This window comes from Squalius cephalus, assembly GCF_949319135.1.
Source record: "Squalius cephalus genome assembly, chromosome: 2".
NCBI classification, from domain to species: domain Eukaryota; kingdom Metazoa; phylum Chordata; class Actinopteri; order Cypriniformes; family Leuciscidae; genus Squalius; species Squalius cephalus.
In genome coordinates, this window is record NC_137123.1 from 58,647,849 (window position 1) to 58,671,827 (window position 23,979).

Here is a 23,979-nt window from a genome sequence, read left to right on the forward strand (position 1 = left end):
AACAAAAGTATAACATTATTTGCAAATAATGCAAATAGCTCCTTTGTTTTAAAATAAATTGATACTTTTATTCAGTAGAATGCATTGATAAATTGATCAAAAGTGATGGTAAATATATTTATAATGTTTGATTTTAATTTTTTTTTTTATAAATGCTGTTGTTTTTAACTTCCTATTCAAATATTTTCAACATTGATAATAATAAGAAATGTTTCTTGAGCAGAAAATCATCATATAAGAATGATTTCTGAAGGATCATGTGACACTGAAGACTGGAGTAATGATGCTAAAAATTCAGCTTTATATCACAGGAATAAATGACATTTTATAATATATTACAAAAAGAACATGTATTTTAAATTATAATAATATTTCACAATATTACAGTTTTTACTGTATGTTTTATCAAATAAATGCAGCTTTGGTGAGCATAAGAGACTTCAAAACATTACAAAAATCTTATACAGATCCCAAACTTTTGAACGGTAGAGTATTGTATCTCGGATTATCATTGTTAGCCATTCTCTAAAAAAGTAAGACAAAGTATGACAAGCTCTTAAAAAACTTTTAATTGATGACTTGAGCCTAATAATTATCTGTGGAACACAACCAGAACCAATGATCTCTCACCGTCATCGCCTGCTTATCAAATTAAAATGACCGACGTCTGCTTTTGTCTTGCTTTATTGTTCTCAGCTAAGACGCTGTAGCTTTAAATTACAGTCACGCTCATCTTGAATTTGAGTGCGATATTTACTGCTGGAAGGAGTGATGGATCAGTGGAGATGTACACCAGCCCTCCGCTGAGAGCATAAAGCTCAGACGTAATGTCTCACGGTTTTCAAGAAACACAGAGCCAAGGTCAGGGTAACAGCAACCCCGTCCACCTCACCCACATGACAGATCAAACCAAGACCATAAAGGTTGAAAAACACACACAAACATTTTTTTGCAAATTACCAAACCGTGCAACTGGGACAAGCAATATTGTTTACGCTCACCTTGGCATATTTTTCTCTCATGATTTGGACAAATGCTCATGAATTAATGATGCTTTGAGCATCGAGTGAGTAATAGTAAAGCTGAGTGAGTTGATTCCTAACAAACCCTCAAATCTGAGTATTTAAATTACTTTGCAGCTCTAAAATCCTGGTTAGGCTCATCTATTGGCTGGCTTTAGAAGTTTTTTGGCCACTTTCAGTTGGTCTGGCTGACATACCAGCTTAAACCACCTAAGACCAGCAAACCAAAGACCAGAGAAGGATATCACACGCTGCGTCCAAAATCACATACTGTCTGAGGAGGTACTACATTTGAATTTGAACTTACTTTGCGGCCGTTAAAAAGGTATGTTCTATATAGTATGAAAATGGGTAGTATGAATGAAATTTGGATGTTCTACATCCCCCATGTTGTTACTGTCACGTGACCTACCAGCGTCAGTTGCTTCACTTCACTTCCATTCATAAATCCTATCCCGTGTCCATGGGATAGTAAAGTGTCCACTGATTGTGCACCTCCGGATCTCAATGGAAAGTAATGGATCATCCAGGGACGTTTCACACTGTTTTTCAAAAAGAGAGAGAGAGAGAGAGAGAGAGAGAGAGAGAGAGAGAGAGAGAGAGAGAGAGAGAGAGAGACCAGCAACAATTTTGAAGTGGTCTAGTGAGTGATTATATGAGAACCACCCAAAACACCCTAGCAATGCCATAGCAACACAGTATCAACCACTCTGAAAATCTTAAGCCCAGTTCACACCACTAGCAACACACAGCGACAAAGCGTCATCATCCCATTCATTTTAAATGGAGGGCTGATGACTTGCGGTGATATGAGCGACAGTGGCCATTGGTGACAGAATTTAGGCGTGTCAAGTGACGCAAGTCACGTGAAAAAAGTTACGAAATTTGAACTTTGGTAACAGCATATGTAATCGGTCCTACTCAACCTGCTCCGAGCGGGATTCGAACCGGCGTCTCCGGCATAAGAGGCATAAGAGGCGGACGCTAAAGACAGCAGTCTCTAGCGTCAGTAGCTAGCATGCTTCTTGAGATCAGGGGAGTGAGGTTTACATGCAAAGCTCTTACTGTCTGGCCTCCATTACACTCACCCCCTAAAACTCACTTCCACCCGGGTCACGGCACCAAATGCGCGTCCTACTCAACCTGCTCCGAGCGGGATTCGAACCAGCGTCTCCGGCATAAGAGGCGGACACGCTAACAAGGACGCTAAAGACAGCAGTCTCTAACGTCAGTCGCTAGCATGCCTCTTGAGATCAGGGGAGTGAGGTTTACATGCACAGCTCTTACTGTCTGGCCTCCATTACACTCACCCCCTAAACCTCACTTCCACCCGGGTCACGGCACCAAATGCATGGTCCTACTCAACCTGCTCCGAGCGGGATTCGAAACGGCATCTCTGGCATAAGAGGCGGACACGCTAACAAGGACGCTAAAGACAGCAGTCTCTAGCGTCAGTCGCTAGCATGCATCTTGAGATCAGGGGAATGAGGTTTACATGCACAGCTCTTACTGTCTGGCCTCCATTACACTCACCCCCTAAACCTCACTTCCACCCGCGTCACGGCACCAAATGCATGGTCCTACTCAACCTGCTCCGAGCGGGATTCGAAACGGCATCTCCGGCATGGGAGGTGGGGATGCTAACAAGGACACTAAAGACAGCCCCGAGTGTCAGTCGCTAGTGTGCCTCTTGAGATCAGGGGTGTGAGGTTTATATGAACAGCTCTTACTGTCTGGCCTCCATTACAATCACCCCCTAAACCTCAATTCCACGGGTCCTACTCGGCCCGCTCCGAGTGGGAACCGTGGTCTCTGGCGTGTGAGTCAGGCACTCTAACAAGGACGTTAAAGACCAGTTTCTAGCGTCAGTGCCTCTTGAGGCCATGAGGCCTCTTACTAGCTTGCCTCCGTTACACATAGAAATGTGAATGATGATATTACTTTTTTTTAAGCGACCAGACACAAATTTCGTTCTTTTTTTCTCAACAGACAAAAAAAAAAAAAAAAAGAAATTCACGAATCTACACAAAAAAAGGAATCACACACATATACACTCAAAAATGACAGAAGTCATTTATAATGTCCCCAAAAAATCTGTTTCAAATACATTTTTAACTTTCTAGTAATCAAAGAATCCTGAAAATGTTAAGCATTGCAACTGTTTTCAACACTGATAATAATAAGAAATGTTTCTTAAGCAGCAAATCAGCATATTAGAATGAACTAATTAAAGCAAAGTTTCATCATGCATCACAGTAGAATGTTAATACAAGCAAACTATAAGTCTTCTAAGTAATTCCTTTGAAAAAAACGCAGTTATTGCACAGGCACGAGGCATCACACCGCAGGTGAGATGGGACACATTTTATCTCTGTTTAGAGATTCCCAAGAGTCTTTCTAATGCCTGATGCTCAAAAAGACAATGATGAACCTAGTTATTGGGCTTAAACACCTGTATAAACCAACAATCGTGCGCTCGCAGCTAAAGCTCAATAAGAAATGCAGGGCTGCATCACACACAGGATGAGGAGAAGACTAGCATTCCAGCTGACTGTGAGGGGCACGGAGCCAGAAGATGGGGGAGCGGATAGGGAGGGTGAAAGCAAGCCTGAAAGACTCGTAGAGAGAGAGAGAAGAGAAGGAGGGGGGTATTGGCAGGCCTATTGGTATAGGCCCGCAGGCATTTGTTTTCTGAGAGGAATTACAAGTGGAAGAGAAACAAACCCTACAGCCACTGAAAAGAAAATCCTCTCAGCTTTTTTTTTGCCTTAAAAAAAGGGGGGAGTCTGTGGATTACAACAGGCTTTATTGGTTTACTTCGTACTGAGAATCGGGAAATTGAAGATGTCATTCCCTCTTAAGAGCTAGGGACAATAAGAGGATGCTGAAAAAGAAGTCAACCATTTGCTTTGGTGAAGAGTCTGAGCTCGGCATGAGCTCAATTGAATAGAGAAAGAGGTTCTCTCACTGTTTTGCACACATGGGTCAAGGGCCAAAATGGCACCACAGTCAAATATTGATGAAAAGATAAACAAATAATCTAACAGCAGATGCAGCAAACAGTTCAAGTTGAATCTTCTTGTTCATGAAAGAAACACACTTTAAAAGTATATGAGGCAAGAAACATTCCAAAGCACTTTGTTTTGAAGGTGTGGCCACAAGACTTTAATACACTACTGTTCAAAAGAAATGAATACTTTTATTCAGCAAGGATGCATTCAATTAATCAAAAGTGACAGTAAAGACATTTAGAATATTTTTTAAAAGATTTCTGTTTCAAATAAATGCTGTTTGTTGAACCTTTCATCAAAGAATCCTGAGAAAAAAAATGAATGCAAAAATATTAAGCAGCACAACTGTTTTCAACATTGATAATAATAAGAAATGTCTCTTGAGCAGAAAATCAGCATATTAGAATGATTTCTGAAGGATCATGAAGACTGGAGTAATGATGCTGAAAATTCAGCTTTGCTCACAAGAATCAATTACATTAAAAAATATATTCAAACATTTACATTTAAACAATACTGTATTTTTGGTTCAATAAATGTAGCCTTGGTGAGAAGAAGAGACTTTTAAAAACATTAAAAATCCTACCGATCCCAAACTTTTGAAGGGCAGTGTATATAACTTTTGAATGGTACAGTGTTAACTCTCCAGAGCGTCTTGCCCCACTGATATCCGTTGTAAGGACATTTTTGCACAGTACTAGACATTTTTGCTTGTTTTTACAAACTGAGGAACATGTCGAAACTATTGGCTGTGGTAACAGAGCTTAACTTCTGCTGCATTCAGCCTATTCTCCCAAACATCTCCATTCTACACTTCATTCTGATTGACCACTTTAGACATTCTACCAACTATAAGTACTGTAGCTTTGCAACTACATGTCAACTAACTCTCATTAGAGTATTAGTAGACTGTTAGGTAAAGGGTCAGTAGAATAAGTTGGTTGATATGTACTGTAGTTGCAAAGTTACTTATAGTCAGTAGAATGTCTGTTGGGGAGCATCAAAATAAAGTGTTAGCAGATATTCTATTAAGAAGACAGTCTATTAATACGCTAATGACTGGTAGTTGACGTAGTAAAATTACTTATAGTTAGTACATTTTCTAAAGTGGACTATTGAAATAAAGTGCTACCTCATCTCCTTTTGTGTTCCACCAGTCACATGGGTTTTGAACAATAGAAGTATGAGTAAATTGGGTGAACTAGATGTCCCTACATTAAGAGTAGCAGTATATAAACATCTTGATACCTATGATCAAAAGACCAGATGTGTGAATAATTACTGTGAAGAAAATGCTTATAAATACAGTGAATGTGACAAGATGCTGAATTCTGCAACCTGATGCTATCCAATTAGAGGTTGCTATAAACAATCATTGCCTTTATATTATAATATTCCACCAAGCAAGAAACTTTTTTTTTTCTGTTCATAAGAAAGTTCACATAGAAATCAGAGCAGTGACAACATTAATTAACAGGAAATATTCTCACTCCCTCAGCTCGCATGAACTCTCCAACCAAACTTAATTTGGCTTGAAGATGATTAATAATTTGATCATATTCTCAGGTCTACCAGCAGCAATTTTCTATCAAACTTAAATGTCAGATGGAAGCCTGGGTCAAATACGGTGCCATATGGTTCTCGACAGAGGTGTGAGCTGATGCATAATGAGAAGCATTTAAAGGACAGGTTTTTAAAACGATTTACCACAAAACCAGGCCTGCGAAACAATTAAAAATTGATGCTGAACAAATTTGCATGCACAATTTTTTTAAATGAGCCCAAGCCACATTCCAGAGTGTTTCATAAAAAAAGGATTCACTACAGTCAGCATAGCTCAAATTGTTTAGAAAAACACTTAAATTAGCTTATAAATATTCAATGGCTTGATATTTTGCAGGTGCAGTAACCTTGAGCAGAAGAAACCAATGGACCCTTACCATCTAACATCATTTCCATTTGTGCATTATCCCATTACCTAGCAGTTATAGATTCGCTCCAAAAAAAAAAAAGTGAATAAAAAAATAGCAGCATTCAACAAAGTAATTTTAATAAATTCAACTGATCCAGACTTCATAATTAATTCGATTTATAAATAATGACTTGTGAAAATATATAAATGATCAAAATAATATATAAATAATCAAATTATTTTAAAAATCTATAATAATGATGATAAGGATGATAATGTCTATAATAATAATGTGGGATTTTTAATGCTGAATTCTTTCAGGGATAAATGGAAATATCGATGTATGAGTTCATTCTTAAGGTTCCGAGCGCTTCCGCAGTTATTACACATCATGGAAAAAGATGCGTAAAAACGCACGGCTCCGCGCTTCAGCTGCCCTGCCGTTAATCGGTTGACTGCCACCATCGTGTGGAGAGAGGATGAAGTAACTTAACTGCTCCTTTACACTTCAAAAATCAAGAATCAGCCAAGAAACAAGATCATTTAAAAATAGACGGAATGAAACATATCTGTATTCAAGCACGTAACCGTGTGCGCAAGTAACAGTGTGCGCAAACGCGCAATGGCGGTGCAAATAGTGATTTCTCATCACCAGTGGATTTCTGATGTCAGTCTTCCATACATCTCTGACGAATGCTTTGACATCTTTTGATTGATAAGGATCCTTAAGCACAAATATAAATGAAGCTGCGGCAGTATCACGAATTGCTCTCGGATGTAATGTGGACACTTGGAGTTTGGCACAGAAGTATTTGTGCTGCCCAAGTCAGAATAAACGATCGCTGGGAGTTTACGGGTTGAAAAATGTTGAATGCACTGACACGTGTCCATATATTAAATAAAAATGCTATACCAGAACACAAAGCTATCCAATAAGACTGATATGAAGGATGGATAAGCACTTTTACGCACGGGAGTTGGACGCTCACCTGACTGCGAGGTGCACAGGGGAACAATCACAGCAGTGAGGATGAGGACGATGATGATTTCAGATCGCATTTTGATCATATGAAGAGGCTGCATATCCATTTCTTCACATGTCCACTCCAATGTCCCGTTGGCGAGCTGTCAATTGTCTTTCAGCCTGTGCGTCTTTGCGCAGCTGTTCACATAGAGCGCATGATCTGGAGTTGAGCCTTGTTTAAGTCTGCAAGTAAAACTGGATCAGTTCATTAAATGACAAGAGGTGAACGTGAGTTATTCCTGGTCTAAATGTGACTGCGTTTGGACTGTCAGCACTCTACGCTGAATTCCGGACCGAGTTACTGTCTCCGTGCTCGGGCGCGCGCCTTGAGCGCTTGAACACCGCCCTCCTAAGCACTGATTGGACAGAAGTGTGAATTAATTAAGGTGAGGCACGCCCCCAAACACAAACCTGTTTTGTGTGTGGGTTTTAGTTTTTACTACAGTGCTCGAAGTCGTAGTTTGAGCGGAATGAACATTTAATTCCACGTACACATCCCCAAGACTCGTAACTGCAATAAGTTCAAATATTTGTAATTAATGTCTAATTGTCCATATCTCAATACTTTTTAGACTTGGTACCATGGTAATACAGCGTTTCTTGGCCATGTACGAGAACGACTTGGTATTCCATTAAGTATCATGGTATACAGATTAGTGGCATTCATTACATGCTTTAGCACATGATTATTTCTTAACAGTACAGTACTTTGTAAGGGTTAGGGTTAATCTTTTTTGCCATTTTTATTTGAATATGTGTGTGGCCAAGCGCCTTTTTACACATGTACAAGCACTTTTTTTTTCTTTTGAAACAATAGCGCCATCTGGTGCAAAGATGAAGACAAACACAATGGCTGTGTCCACGAACCTTTGTTTGGTACAGCATTCTACTCATATTAATTCTGTTGTAGGGTGAATTCTGGATTGCAATATACTTTTTTAATCACCCTATATAGTATACCAATCGTGCATAGTAAGATAATTGTTGTATGCATAGGCAAAAACGTGCAGTATACAACAGACACCGCTGCAGTGGACACAATACTGCAATTTGATTGCAATTGCATTCAACATTTCCAGTGTAATTGGTGAATCAGACAAAATACAGTGTTTTTTTTTTGGTCAAATCTCACTATTTGATCTGACTGCAAAGAGTTAAAACATTTTTACACAAAATTGGACAAAAATAATGCAGTAGGCAGTACAAACATAGCCCAAGTAAGCTGCCTATTTTTGGCATCATAGGCAAATTTGCATTATATAATGCCTACGAATGTATCTAGGTAAGAAGCTCACTATGTTCTGAGCCAAAACCAATGTTAATAGACAAGCGGCATATTATTTTCCAATCATAGCTCTAGCGTGCCAAGTACCTAGACAGCAGTTTTGGGCAATAAAGGCAAATTCACATTATATAATGCCTGAAAATGCCATCTAGGTAGGCAGCTCACTAGATTTTAGGGCAAAGCCAATGATAACCTATGCACAGAGCTCTTAAGAGAACAAATTATGAGAGCAAACTGTAGAAGTTTACACACAAATTACTACAATTCTTTACTTAGTGGTAGAATTCCTCTTTAATATACTTTACAAATGGATATACACCCCTGAAGAGAAAAAAAAAAAAAATCAAATTAAATAAAGTAAATCCTCACTAATTGAACAGGCTTTATGGCTGAGCAGTTCAGTAGCCCAGTGCATGCTACCAAATCAGACATGTATTAAAATCCCAGTCTCTCTCGCTCAAACACACGCTCAAACACACACTCTCACACAAACACAGTACTAGCATACAGGTATTCTTGTGTACATGCACACATCGGTAAAGCTGAACGTGTATACACTGACAAAAATGCATACGAGAGCAAGGCTGAATCTCACCTGCACATCCAGAACATGTCCGAGTCATATTTCACTCCAAAATCAAAAGCAATAAGAAGTTATATTTTCCATTTAATATTATTTGATGATAATTATGCATACTTTCCTCAAAATTTCCTAATGAAAAAATTAGAAGGAAAACATACATAATTCATCATCAATATCAGTTGCAACTAAAAAAAAAAAAGCGTTATCAGCACATCTTAATTTTATGCTAAATAGATTTCCTTTGATTTCAAGTGTAAAATGCGAGCTGGACATTCGTGAGATTCACACATCTCACAGGTTTGAACTGAAACAGTTTCAGAACTCATTCATTTGCATGGGTGATACGGAGTAGTCTGATAACTGCAGTGATTTTACATGAGGGGAGGTGCCGAGTTACAAGAAATGGCTTTACAGAAACCGCCCGGAAATCCAGCGGCGTATTCTGCGGGACATCAGTGCTATATGCTCTCGCGCATTTCCTCATCGGTGGACTCCTCCCCCAGAGCGAATGAACCAATGGAACTTTGGGATTTCTATGACATCACTTATGAACAAATTCATGAAGCAGGCTGCAGAAGTTGGCTTACAACGTATGTTCAGTTATATGTGGCAAAAACACAGAGGCACTAGCATAGGAGGTGACATCAGAGAGGTTACACGTCCTCATTTTCATGATCACCATCTTTGTACTTGTTTTTTTTTTCTTTTCTTTTTGTGTGGGGGGAGTAAAAGCAATCTTGATTGAGAAGAACCAGCGAGAGTGTCCGCTTCGAAATAAAAATCCCACAGAAATGGACAGTAAGGCCCACATCCCCCCTCCCAAATCTTGCTCAGGGACTCACGGCGTCATTCATTACACATTTTAACTTTCTTCTTTCCCCAAGTATGTTTTAATAGTTTGCAATTTTGTCTCTGTTGCAGTCTGAATCGACGTACTTCTGCAAAGTCACATGCATGTGAGAGTGGCTCACGTGGCAAACAGAGACATCATCTTGCATAGTTTTTGATGAAGTCCTGAACTTTGTTCCTGAAATCCTCCTAAAACAGGAAGCATGAAAGAAATTGATGGCTTTGGATACATATGCAATATCATTGTATTACGTTTCCAAAAGACTGTGTCAATAGAATTCTTTGGAAGCGTGTTTAAATGCGGGGTGTTCTACCTTGTCCCGTAAATGATGCTCTGCTGCATCTATATTCAGTGGGTCATCAAAGTTAAGAAGATCCTGTGAGAGAAACGACACATTGGTTTACACACTCAAAATTGAAAACTGATTATCTAAGATCTTTCTTGAAGATAGCATGTGTACTTACAGTAAAGAGTGAATTCAGTCCCCATACTACATCCTGAAGACATACAAATGGGTGGGAAAAATAATGCAGATTAGCCAACACAGAAACTTGCCATACAAACATCACTTTCTTTGTAATAAATAAAGCAACCAATATTAGATATTTAAATATACAGTCATACTTAGTGATATGCATTTTCTGAAGAAAACACCAATGCTTGCGATGCAAAAGTATAAAATGGTATTTAAAATCTGTAAACTATAAACATATTGGAAGGAAGGAAGAAAGGAAGAAAGAAAGAAAGAAAGAAAGAAAGAAAGAAAGAAAGAAAGAAAGAAAGAAAGAAAGAAAGAAAGAAAGAAAGAAAAAGAAAGGAAGAAATAAAGAAAGGAAGAAAGAAAGAAAGAAAGAAAGAAAGAAAGGAAGGAAGAAAGAAAGAAAGAAAGAAAGAAAGAAAGAAAGAAAGAAAGAAAGAAAGAAAGAAACTAAGACAGGAACTAAGAAAGAAAGAAAGAAAGAGAGAGAGAAAGAAAAAGAAAGGAAGAAACTAAGACAGAAAGAAAGAAAGAAAGAAAGAAAGAAAAAGAAAGGAAGAAAGAAAGAAAGAAAGAAAGAAAGAAAGAAAGAAAGAAAGAAACTAAGACAGGAAGGAAGGAAGGAAGGAACTAAGAAAGAAAGAAAGAAAAAGAAAGTAAGAAACTAAGAAAGAAAGGAAGAAAGGAAGAAACTAAGACAGGAAGGAAGAAACTAAGACAGGAAGGAAGGAAGGAAGGAACTAAGAAAGAAAGAAAGAAAGAAAGAAAGAAAGAAAGAAAGAAAGAGAGAAAGAAAGAAAGAGAGAAAGAAAAAGAAAGGAAGAAACTAAGACTAGAAGAAAGAAAGAAAGAAAGAAAGAAAGAAAGAAAGAAAGAAAGAAAGAAAGAAAGAAAGAAAGAAAGAAAGGAAAGAGGGAAGAAAACATGAAGCATTTCAATAGAGTTCCGCTTGGTAAACACTTTAATGAATTTCCCAAGATGCATTACAAAAACAGAAATTACCTTTAGTGTACGGGTGGGTGCCCATCCAGTACCGTCAATTGAATGCTCTCGCAATAAACTTGAATACATGAATACAATATCAGTTAAAGAACATAAAAATAATCAAAACAATGTGGAGTCTGACACATTAAGACACATGAATACATAACAGACATATATAAATATACCTCAGGCAGATCTCTCCGGTTTCTGCGATGTTTGGGTGCCATATTCTAGTCATGCACTTGACTTTAGGAGGCTGTGGAAAGCAGAACATGGTTAGTTCTATTACAGCCCTAGCTGGGGTGCATCTAACAGAGATCACTATAAACAACTCTATATCCAATCGATCTGCTTCATCACACGCCTTTTCAAAATTGACAACATTGTCATCTGTATTCCAGACTGGGAATACAGATGCAGCAATAATGTACAGTATGTGAAAACCAATGCACATTAGAACATTAAAGCATATTAACCTATTCTATTACACCCAATACACAAAATAATGAACTTTAAAAAAAAAAATGCATTGTATGACCCCCTTTAATATGAATTACTATAAATTACTTCTATTAATTATAATGCAGCTAGCTTTTTATATAATCATGGAGGTTTGTATAATGCTTTGCTTAATGCCTTTCATAAATCATAATATTTCATGATTTTGGGTCCATGTCTGGATCTCTGCACAGCCTTTACAGGGCTATTGCAGTGCTCTAAGGTCAAGGATGGGTTGTGTTATACATGTGTATTTGTGTGGGTACACTCAGGCTGCTATTTTATTGAATTCAGACACTGCAAACCATCGGTAATGCCCGCAAACATCTATTTAACGGCCCCGCTTACAAATGGACTAATAAAATCATCATTGAAGTGCAAGTGAGTAAGTGTGGCATTACCTCATTACTTCATGATATGTTACAGGCACTTACCACCATATTATAGGCTTCAAGAACTTCAATCTCAAACTGAAACTTTCCACCAAGGTAATAGCCTTCATCTGAAGAGATATTTTGTGGAAATGGAAGGTTATATTTTCACTAGCACAATACAAAACATTTGACAGATACTAGCAATGTAAAAATAAAAAAAAAACAGATGAGCAAAGGCCTATTCACACCAAGGGCCCTATTTTAACGATCTGAAACGCAAGTATCAAGCGCGAAACGCAAGTAACTTTGTGGGCGGGTCTTGGGCGCTGTTGCTATTATACCGGCAGGATAAATGACTATTGCGCTCGACACAAATCTAAAATGGGTTGGTCTGAAGTAGCTTCATTACTCATAGGTGTGGTTTGGGCGTAACGTGAAATAAATCAGAGCGACATCTCACATTCCCTTTAAGAGCAGGCACGCTTGTTCTATAGCGGATTCCTATTATAACGGCGGATTTGCCAGGTGCACGCCAGGAGCGGTTCACAGCCGAGGAGACCGACGTTCTCGTCAGGGCCGTAAAACACAGAGAAGTGACATTGGGGATGGGAGAAGCCCACCCAAATTAGCTTCGGTTAAACAGGTGTATGATAATTTGGGTAAATGTGTAAGCATGGACACCATAATGATTTCCCTTGTGTGGTAATATTTTTCCTTGTAATAATGTAGCCTATGATTTGCAAAAATGAAAACGGCTGCTTCTGTGTAGATGAGACCAAGATGAGATGCTACATTATGGCCAAGCATGCGCCCTCAAAATAGCATTTGAATAACATGCGCAACGCACCACTGACTTTAGACTAGGTTTTTCCTGGTCAGTGGCGGATTTGTTTTCTAAACCTGCAAAATAGCACCACCAGGGAACGTTTGCGCCGGAACACGCCTCCTCTTTTCGTTGAACAGTTCATTCCCTAATTTACCGACGTGCGTCTGTGGAGGGAAAAGTCCGCTGTGCGCGGGTGCAAAATAGGAATGATACATGCGTCAGTGTACAAAGTCAATTGCGCTGGGTGCAAGATAGGACCCCAAGAGTGAAAAAAAACAATGTGAATCATATCTGAAAATTAGCAAATGATATGTGTTGTTTGTTTGGTCTTCTGGTTCCAGACACATGAACCGTGAAACAACAGAAAATAGATTATAAATGTTTTATTTCAAATACTTGTGATCTGTGAGAAAAGGCCTTAATATTGTGTATGGATAGGTCAACTGAACTCTTTTACACTGTTCAACAGCATTTGCATTTAATGGATGTTAACAATTGAACGTTTTTAAAAGAGGTCAGAATTACCTGGAGAAATGGCCAACTGGAAGTGATGGAGTTTGTTTTCATCAGGAAATGTAACTTTACAGGTATCTGCAGAAAGAATAATATTTCGAATAATAGTTCATAATCACAAATATATATAAATTAACATCTGCATAACAACTGACAGATCCAGACAGATTTGTATCATGAAAAAAAATAATGTAATTTTTTTTATTTATTTATTTTTTATCATTTTAAAATGTTTCCTGCGATGTATGAAAGAAGCAGCATTAGGGATGCACTGAAATCATACAAAAATCATATTATGGCCAATAACTAATAAATGGCTGCTATTCATACTCACTCATATTTTGTAAAAAGAAATAAAAATAAATCACAAAAAAACTACAAGCAATCATTTTAAATGCTACAGGGCATAACAACAGTATAATGTATAGTGTGAAGATTTATATTTAACAGTTATTCATTATTTTCAAGATTAGATGAAAACAAAATCTAAAAATAAAATAAAGAGCTATATAATTCTAGATATACAAACAAACAATTATATATACAGGTGAAACTCGAAGAATTAGAATATCGTGCAAAAGTTATAATTTTGATGATTATGGCTTATAGCTTATGAAAACCCCAAAATTGAAAATCTCAGAAAATTTGAATATTACATGAAATCAATCAAAAAAAAAAAAAAGGATTTTAAATACAGAAATGTCGGCCCTCTGAAAAGTATAATCATGCATATGTATATAGTTATATACTAAATATATTAGTTTTACCTTTTAATTTGAACTACTGAAATACATGAACTTTTGCACAATATAACATTTTTTCGATTTTCACCTGTGTGTGTGTGTATATGTATATATATATATATATATATATATATATATATATATATATATATATATATATATATATATATATATACACACAATTTTTTGTTTGTCAATCTAGAATTATATATAGCAATAACTGATATGGTATCAATTTACTGCACAAAATGTCCTGGATAAGATACACTCACTTGGAAGGTTGGTCTCAAGTTCTGCAACCTCTGTAAACACAAACCAAAGCATGAGTGTTCAAAACTGATGGGTAACAGACTTATGAAACCAGCTTTTACTAACCAGTACATAAACAGATGTTTTAGATTTTAAAATGTCCTTTGTTACTGGAACCCTTCCCTGAATTAGTTCATTATTGGAATTCTTGTTTATAAAGCACTGATACAAGACACATATATGAAAGAAAAAGCATATGGCCACCAGCTATATATGGGAAACTGCATTCTCACAATACCATCTCTAAATGTTCAGTTGGGACGGATCTAATGGCCTCACTGATTCACAAAAATAGCCTGAGTGTTTGACTGCGGATGGGAACGGCTTTTTTACGCTGCTGGTAATGGCATACAGACTCCTCCTCTCAGTCTGATATAAATAGAGTTTACTGCTTTCCTGATCTGGCCTGCATCACATCACCTTACTGCCACTACAACTGCCAGCAGACAGTCACCGCACAACACAACACAACACAACACAACACAACACAACTCGACTCAACATGCTCTCTGGATTTAGACCTGCTCTTCTTTTTTAAAAAGTGTCGACAGAGTGTCGTTGATCCAATTACAATGCGTGTTGAATCATGATAAATTGAATATATTTATTTTCAGAGACAACAAAGACAAAAAAAATAATAATCTTAGAGATTAAAATGTAGACAGACAGACAGATAGATAGATAATAGTTCAAAAAGTGTCAAAATGATTCTTAAACAAATGATTGAAATGTATTTATATATCTTCTTTTTTTTTTTTAAACCAATAATTCAATGCACAAAACATGTCTTAATTTAGTTAAGTAAAAAAATGCGTAATCTGGTTTCTTTAACCTTGTGTTATTTTTTATTATTTTTTTGTGTGTGGATAAAGCCAGGTCACAAAACCTGTTCAGTGTTCATGTAGTATGTCCTGTTCTTGTGTAACTGCCTAATATGTATGTGACCTTTTCAGAACAGACCTAAAAATGGGTTGTGAACCAGCAGGCTCTAGTGTCATGATCATGTTTGGTCAGTGATTCGTACCTTTGATGAGCAGTCGATCTCTGATGGACACTCTATGAGAGGCATCATTAGAGCCTGCAGAGGTTCGGCCGGCCCTCATGCCTTCCTCCCTCTTCAGCTTACTGGCTAACGTCAGCATACCAGCACACCAACATACACACGCTCACACACCTGTGACCAACACAAATACTCATGATGATGATGGTGAACACTATTTTAGTTAACTAAACATGGCACTTGAAATAAATGTTAACTGAAACAAACTAAACTAAAAATAACTTATTTTATAACTTCATTTAGTTTAACTTGACGTTTCTAAAATAAAATAAACAAAATAACAAAACATTTTAATAAAAATTAAAAAATAAAAATTAAAAAAACTATACAGGCCTAGACATAAAAAAAAGACAGAAACATTTTAATGGAAAATAGAAAATGACAGACATTATTATTTTAAATTTTACACCTAACAGTTAAATGCCTTCCAGGTGCAATACCCCACTTTTTTGTGCAATATCCTTGTAAATTTTTGTCCTATTTATTCACATTATTATTCACAATAATGTGAATATGTTCAGTATCTGTAAATTTCTATTCTGAATAACCCTATAATAACCCTTGGCAACAGAGCTCTTTCTGATTCTGACATTATTTCTGTTTGGGCCCAATTTTGTATGTTTTCTGCAAAATCGTTACAATGATAATCATATATTTTTTTTTTTTTTTTTTTTTTTTTTTTTTTTTTGCCAAAATACAACAGTTACTAAATTATTAAAATTATAAACCTATTATTTTGCCATTCATATTCTTTGAATAGGTTCCTTGAACTCAATAGGCATGTATTATTGAAGCTTTAATCCTCTGTTGTTTTATTACAAAGGCATAAACTTGTATTTGTATAAAGCAAGAATACATTTTGGAAAAATACAATTTAACAAATTTTTAAATAATAATAACAGTGTGCATATCAATCATAATTTATTCATGTTTTTTGTATTCTGAAACAAGCAGCTACTGTATTGTACAGTATTATTACTATTATTATTAAGTGTGCAAATGTAAACTATGTGTCATCACTTCCTTGTTCCTCTTAAACAACAACAATGATATTGTGAGAAAAAACAGACTCGCCAACGATTTTACTACATATTCTGCTACAGATATTGTATTACATGTATATAACAAAGGGACACACTCTCTAGTGTGAAATAATCAAGCACCATGGTATTACCATGTTTTTGGTGACCTGGTTTCACGGTAACGTTAATATCATACAACTGACATGTACTACAAAATCCACAATAGCAATACCATGTTTTATAAACAAGCACTGTGGTAATATCATGGTATAACTTACTTGGAATACCATGTAAATACCCTGATACAGGAATAGGGTAATGAATAAATCAAAGTACCATGGTATTACCATCTGTTACCATTAGTCTGGTAACGTTACCTTTATACTATATACCTAAATATATAAAGCAATATTAAACCTCCTAAAGCATGTATATATTGTAGAGACTACAATAAGTGTAGCAGATGCAGATGTTATGAAATTAAACAATACAAACTTTCATAATCATCAGTTACCGGTTCGGTTTGAGCCGTTATTGTGCTAACATGTTCATTCGCAGCTACACTTTAACTCCCATCACACAGTGCATTATTTATCCTGGATGTGAGATGACTATCTGGTAATATACTGAAATGTAGGGACTAAAATATCTTCACATTCATAAATACAACTAAAAAAAATGTCAATAACTCGGCTGCGATCGATATTACACTTACCTGCCGCTGTCAGAGTCACCGAACTGTCCCGTTTACACCATAATAAGAATATATTCCAAATGAATTTCACGCCGTTTCGCCCCAAATAACTTTTATGTAAATCACGTTGAAAGTCGTTAAAAGAAATATAATTGAGTGGAATACTTTGCGGATTAGTTCCGTTGAGTTGAATGATTTCCGCTGCCTGAGAGGTTTAGAAGCCGGAAGTAGTTCCGTTCATTTAAAAACAAAGTCCGTGTGGAATCAAACGCCACAAATAAATTTTCCGCCCTTTTTCTGCAAAGCCAAATGAGATTTTGAGCCACTTAGAGCACTTTAGATAACTATTTTATGGTGTTCATAGAAACATTACACACACAATATAATAAATCCAACAGTTAAGTGTTTATTGTTCAACACAAATGCTTTAATGCTCTTTGAAGTATTGAGAAACAATTGAAACAGAGGGATCTGTGGGTTCGCAATCATTTTAGGATTTCTGTGGTTTAGAGGCTAATAAGTAGAAGTATTTCACTACCACTGTTACTTCAGTGTCAGTCGACGAGGCCCCCATTGCTTCCAACAACCTGGAAATAAAATAATGGCAATTAGTAATGCTTTATTAATTATATTAAGTTTTATAAATATTATCAATTCAGATTTCAGAAATAATTGGATTAATTAAATAAAAATAAAAAAATCAAATGATGTGTTGACTTATAATTTAAGCATTTTTGGTAATCTATGTATGTATAGGTTGAAATAAATAAATGACACTGGAGCAAATCCAAAGGCTATTTTGCTTCTTTCAGAGCATCAGGGAAGATGTTCCTTATGAGCCGAGACTGTCTGTTACCTGTCTGTGATGGTCTGAGACAGTCTCTTGGCCTCAACAGGATCCTTCTCCAGGAAACCTTGATATGTAGAGAAAGACTCAACCAAGCCTATGAAACTTGACAGTGGCATCATCATCCGAACCTTGAGACATTCATGCCTGTGCAAACAATACAGGCATTTAAGTGTGAATCTGATATATTTATATTAGATTTTGCAATAAATAGTCTTTAAAGTTGTTACGCTATTATTCGATTGCATTATGCCATTATGTTTATATAGCATTTTTTTATTTTTCATATTGGCATGATCCTTACAAAGCCGCTATGTAATAAAAAGCACACTTACCACTCTTTATCATCGTATGAAACAAGGTCATAGATCTTCTTGTACACTTGGAGGGAGCTGGATCCTATATAAGCTTTCCGAAAAGGGTGCAGGGCTGCATAGAACTGTGAATTGAAAAATAGAGTTTACACTGAAGATCTCTAGTGCTAGAAAGCGAATCAATTAAAATGCTGCATCATACATCACATAGGCTGCCTCATATCAAATATTTATAATATCGGTTTCCTGAACAACAACAACCCATGAAACATTTTGTTTATGGTTTATTTAACCTCTTGACAGATTTGATTGAGTTTCGAGGTGCTTTCTCCATATTCCAGCTCAAAATCCATGGTGTAGCTGAGCAGCGCGAGGCAGCCTCCTGGCCTCAGAATCCTGTCTGCCTCCCGCAGGAAGAGCGGATGGTCGAACCAGTGAGCAGCTGTCATAGATATAACCAAGTCGACAATATCGTCCTCAAAGGGCAACTCCTCTGCAGGACTCTGTCTAATGGAGCAGGATAATCAGATGTGATAATCAGAGTGAGTACAGTGGGAAGAATTAGGGGGAAAAATAGATGGAACATGGTAGTAGTGACATGGTAAACATGGTAGTGATGGAACTATACTATGTTTTTAGAAATGTGACATGCGATACCTTAAAGCTACACCGTGTAATTTTTTAAGTTAATTCTTAGCAAAAAACACTTTGTTCTTTCAAAATGATATGTGCTCATTAATGTGTAATTACTTCTACCAACTAATCAAGTCAGTGGCATAACTTTGTTTTAAAAAAGTGGGTGGGACAGGTGGGGGGGGGGGGTAACACAATGCTAAATCATAAAACAGATGTATGTACAATAACATTACGATGTCCATCAATCGATTTAAATAGCACATTATTTGGGTTTAATTAGTCGTTTAATGAGGCTTATTATATGTTGATCCGACTATTTTAAGCATGTATTTAAGTGGTCCAGGGGCAGAACTTTTGCCAAGCGTGTCAGAGGTTCTGGGTTCTAATCCGCACTCATATAGTTTTTTGTTTTTTTTTTCTCATCAAAACCGATTATGTTTATCAGTGGTTGTATATCAGGCAGGGACACGTTTGTGTGCATTTTGTTTTGTAATTTCACCGGAACGAATAGAAAGTCTCTCCACGACGGATTGAAGCACTCGTCCGAGTGAAGACTGTGCGTGAGCCACAGGAGAACACAGTATCCGACCGCGCCACTGATCGCAGCGGCAACGAGCACTTTGATCACTTGATTTCAAAAACAACACATTTCAGCGCTAGATTGCCTCTTATTTGCCAAACGAACGAAATGAATGCTCTGCTAACTGGAGATGTTTTGTTTATTTGTATTGGTACATTCGTATTGGCGAGATGTTTCAAAAGTGGTGGGGACAATATCGACCTTAGCAAAAAGTGGTGGGGACATGTTTTCTCTGTAAATCATCTGTGAATTTACATTTGGGCTTTTTTTTTTACGCTGGTAAGTCAAGTCAAGTCAAGTATATTTGTATAGCGCTTTTCACAATACAGATTGTATCAAAGCAGCTTCACAGTATTAAATTAAAATAATACAACAAGGTTTGTTTCAAGTGGAATTTATTGATTGATAAAATAAAATTAAATATCCCCAACTGAGCAAGCCAAAGGCAACAGTGGCAAGGAACCGAAAAAACTCCATCAAGTGACCTAATGGTGTCCTAAAACTCCATCAGGTGACCTAATGGAGAAAAAAAAAAAACCTTGGGAGAACCCAGGCTCAGTCGGGGGCCAGTTCTCCTCTGGCATTTATGAACTAGAGGCCGGATTGTAGTTAGCTACTTACATCTTATCTCGCACTTGACCGCAAACTGAAGCGTCGAGTCACGCTGTTAAAATTCTGTGAACGTAAAGTCTCTGGTAAAGTCCGCCTACTTTGATTTTATTGGTCATTTCAAATATTCTGACATTGACAAGCAGTGACAGACCAATGAGGCTGAGATGAACACACACACACAGGCCTCTGTATTCTTACGTGCTCTCTGCCTGTCGCTGCGGATTTAGGAACGTGCTGATTATAACAAGACGAGGCGAATCCGAAGTCGGTTTCATATGTTTTGTGTGCAAAGGCAAGCATGTATTTAAAGTACACGCTTAATGGCCCAATGAAAAATAATGAAAACCAGGAGGACATCTTCATCACTTTATAAAAAAACAGCCAGGACGGCCAGGACAGGACGTGAAAACAGGACATGTCCTGGGAAAACAGGACGTTTGGTCACCCTAGCCTATGAATCAAGTATTCTCGTAAGAGTAGAATCTGCCATTTAGAATACATACGAGCGAGTCGCTTGAATGGCGGCAGCCATGTTGCGCCTCCATCTTGAAAATACATTAGCCAAAGAGGGACATACCTGGAAATTCAAGCTTCGCCTTTCGCGTTTTTATACTCAGTGGCACCGTGACGAACGCGAGGGGGAGATTACTCGCGACTGCCGGCAGATTTGAAATAACACGGCCACCGTAGGAGTTAAAACGCCCTCGGAATGGGAGGGGCTAGAAAGTAATAGTCAGTTGGTAGTCATAAACAATTTCACCGCTAGATGGGAGAAAATCCTACACAGTGTAGCTTTAATATTCTCTGAAGTATCTTGTCAGTAGTACCATGGTATTGCCATATGATGCCCTCACATATACCACTTTTTTTAAGCATAATGAAGCGAAGAATTGTTCTATATTCTCTTGCAGGTGTTTATAGTCATTTTGTACCTGTAACACAAATTTGCTGCGTGATCTTTAGCAGAGGCTATCTCCAGTTGAGCTGAACTGATATCTGTCCCGACCACAGTCATAAAGTGAGGAGCCAGTAGTTCAGTGCCCTGTCCTGATCCACAGCCCACATCCACTGCCAGATCAAGCGGCTCCTGGATCTGTTCATATATTAGGTCAAAAAAGAAAGCTTTAGCTATGCTGGTGTTTTCAACAGCTGACTTATGAATGTGTAATTCGATTTTAAAGACTTAAAAGGATAATTTAAGTAAACATGTTTGTTCCAAACTCATATAGCCTAATTTTCTTTCTTTGTACCAACGTATAAGTAAGCTATTTTCTTTGATTGAGTGACAATTTGATCAATTCGACGCTATAGGCCTACAGCAAATAATGGGAAGAATAACAAAATGCTGTAAATCCTAAAATAATTATGATATTATGAGTTTGTAATTTCAAGCAACATAACGGAAAGTTTTTGTACAGCTAAAAAAAATGGAAGATATTAAGTTACAATGGCCACGCCCACTCTTATGTTGAGAATAAGAATAGCACACCTGAAATCTGCTATTTTGCGTTAAAACAAAATTTAAAAAGCATTCAGGTTTCAAACATGAGGGTTTACAAATGATGACAGAATTTTGATTTATATTTTCCATAGTTTAGCCTCAATAAAGACAACTAAAACATCATATAGCCTACATAATGTGCTGAGTCATTATGACAAAAGCTTTTCCAAACACACCCATCTCACATACTCTTTTTCGAAGGAAGTTCAGCACTTCATCTATGAGTTCCTGAGGAGGAGACACCCGGTAACGCTGGTAAGATTCAGCATGTGCTTTTCCTTCAAAATGTCTCTGAGCCATTTCCCCTTTCTAGTCTATCCAACAGACACAACCTGAGAATCTGGCCTTGGGTTATTCATTACAACAAGCATAGGCGGAGTGTGTGAGGCAGGGCAAAAATCACTGACTGCTGCTGCTTCGGATTGCTTTTACAGATAAAAGCTGCCAATAACTGCTGGTTCAGGATCAGTTTTCTCCGTAATGATTAACATATCGACGAAACATTTGCCTATCCAATGCGGATCTGTGTTTGCGCTCTGGAGTGCTTCAAGTGTTTCGATTTACAATGTGTTTTTGCAGCGTTGAGAAATGTAGCCAATCACAGACACAACTGTTGATTTCTTGACCGCAATGTCCAATCAGAGTTGTTTAAGTTAGAATTCACTCGAAGAGACTCATTGTGCAGTCAGTTTCTTTGATTGTAACTGAACTTTAGTGAGATTGCCCTCTTTCTAGGCTATAGGCTTTATTGATAATATATAGCCTTCATAGTAGCCTATGTACAGTACCGATCAAAAAATTTGGACACATTACTATTTTTTATGTTTTTGAAAAAGTCTCTTATGCACACCAAGCCTGCGTTTATTTGATCAAAAATACAGGAAAAAAAATTACAATTTAAAATAATGGTTTTCTATTTTAATGTAGGCTACTTTAAAATATAATTTATTTCTGTGATGCAAAAATTACTCAGCATCATTACTCCAGTCTTCAATGTGTCGATCCTTCAGAAATCATTGTAATATATGCTGATTTTTTATCAATGTTGGAAACAGTTGTGCTGCTTAATGTTGTTGGGGTTTTTTTGCAACCTGTGACCTTTTTTCAGGATTCATTTGATGTCTTTACTTTCACTTTTTATCAATTTAACACATCCTAGCTGAATAAAAGTATTATTAAAAAAAAAAAAAAAAAGAAACGGTAGTGTATATTGGTAAAGATTCCTAATTTAAATAAATGCTGTTCTTTTTTTTTACTTTTTAAACTCAGAATCCTAAAAAAGTATCAAAGGTTATAAGTATATTCAAATGGAAAACCATTATTTTAAATTAAAGCTAGCTAAACATTCCTCAGGGACAGGGACTCAAATGTAAAAAAGGGGCATACATATACATATACTGTATATGCCCCTTTTTTACATTTGAGCCCCTGTCCCTGCATGTTTAGCTAGCGTGAGGAGTTATTAGCTTTAATATCCTCGACCTTCGGGTGCCTGGTGTGGGCAAGGAGCCTTTTCTACCCAGCATTTACTCGTTATTGAAAATGTCGGTGTTCACGGAGCCTGCTTTGGAGAAGAAATGATCAGAACTGAGTAACTCCCAGCAGAGGGTGCAGACCCTTTCACTGTGGTTCATCCACCACGATTTTACATTGCATTAACTCATCAAAATAAATTAAGCCATTTTTAATTTTTTGTGCAAGTAATACAAGATTCACCTCATTTTTAAAACAGTTTAATGTAATTTAAGTTGAAATGACTTAAGCATTCAAGTAGATTGTACTTAAAAATGTAGGGAAGAAACATGAAAAGACGAGCATGCAGTTTATGGATGGAGAGATTATATATTGATCTGTTACTGACCTGTGAACTTCACTGTTATGAACTGAATTGAATGAAGCACTTCCTAGTTAAACAGTTCCATTCAAATTAGTTCAAATTGATTCAACTTCATAATACACATGTTTTATGTTTCAATAGTCAAGAATGGATCTTTAAATTTTTTACTTAGCAAACTTTTTTAATTACACAGGTAATAAATGAAGAGGATGTTTTATTTACACGGGTTAAAGGGATAATGATGATGATGATGATGATAATGATGATGATCTTCATCAGGAGGAGCTGTAGTTGCGGTTGTGCTTGTTGATCCACAAGTGCTTCAGTTTCGGATCATTCCTGTAGCGTTCGAGCAGCAACTCTTTCTCTCTTCGCTCCTTCTCCTTGATTGTTTTCTTCTCCTCCTCTCTCCTGCAGGTGAACAGAAAAAGTGGGAGTTTTCTTGTGCACTTTTCCTGGACGTT

At 37.0% G+C, this 23,979-nt stretch overlaps 3 protein-coding genes across 3 annotated transcripts in view; all 3 read right to left on the bottom strand.

Moving 5' to 3' along the window:
• erbb4a (erb-b2 receptor tyrosine kinase 4a) overlaps nucleotides 1-7,269 on the bottom strand; it is a 178,077-nt gene extending 170,808 nt beyond the window's left edge. The window contains exon 1 of the mRNA XM_079856470.1: nucleotides 6,935-7,269. Within this exon, the coding sequence (XP_079712596.1) occupies nucleotides 6,935-7,034 (100 nt within the window). The 5' untranslated portion in view covers nucleotides 7,035-7,269. The remainder of the gene's footprint in view (nucleotides 1-6,934) is intronic.
• Nucleotides 7,270-9,527: 2,258 nt separating this feature from the next.
• On the bottom strand, nucleotides 9,528-17,446 carry ube2f (ubiquitin-conjugating enzyme E2F (putative)). The gene is made up of 10 exons (XM_079864774.1): nucleotides 17,210-17,446; nucleotides 15,437-15,586; nucleotides 14,376-14,405; nucleotides 13,373-13,438; nucleotides 12,082-12,149; nucleotides 11,335-11,405; nucleotides 11,168-11,225; nucleotides 10,152-10,184; nucleotides 10,001-10,063; nucleotides 9,528-9,875 (listed from the first exon to the last, which is right to left on the bottom strand). The coding sequence occupies exons 2-10, from the start codon at nucleotides 15,552-15,554 to the stop codon at nucleotides 9,825-9,827; spliced, it is 558 nt and encodes a 185-aa protein (XP_079720900.1). The 5' UTR covers nucleotides 15,555-15,586; nucleotides 17,210-17,446; the 3' UTR covers nucleotides 9,528-9,824.
• A 74-nt stretch (nucleotides 17,447-17,520) lies between these two features.
• Nucleotides 17,521-22,237, bottom strand: LOC307154696 (putative methyltransferase). Its single transcript, XM_079864775.1, has 6 exons — nucleotides 21,868-22,237; nucleotides 21,110-21,270; nucleotides 18,643-18,856; nucleotides 18,371-18,474; nucleotides 18,045-18,182; nucleotides 17,521-17,775 (listed from the first exon to the last, which is right to left on the bottom strand). Exons 1-6 carry the CDS (start codon nucleotides 21,976-21,978, stop codon nucleotides 17,679-17,681), a joined length of 825 nt encoding a protein of 274 aa, XP_079720901.1. The 5' UTR covers nucleotides 21,979-22,237; the 3' UTR covers nucleotides 17,521-17,678.
• Nucleotides 22,238-23,979: the final 1,742 nt, after the last annotated feature.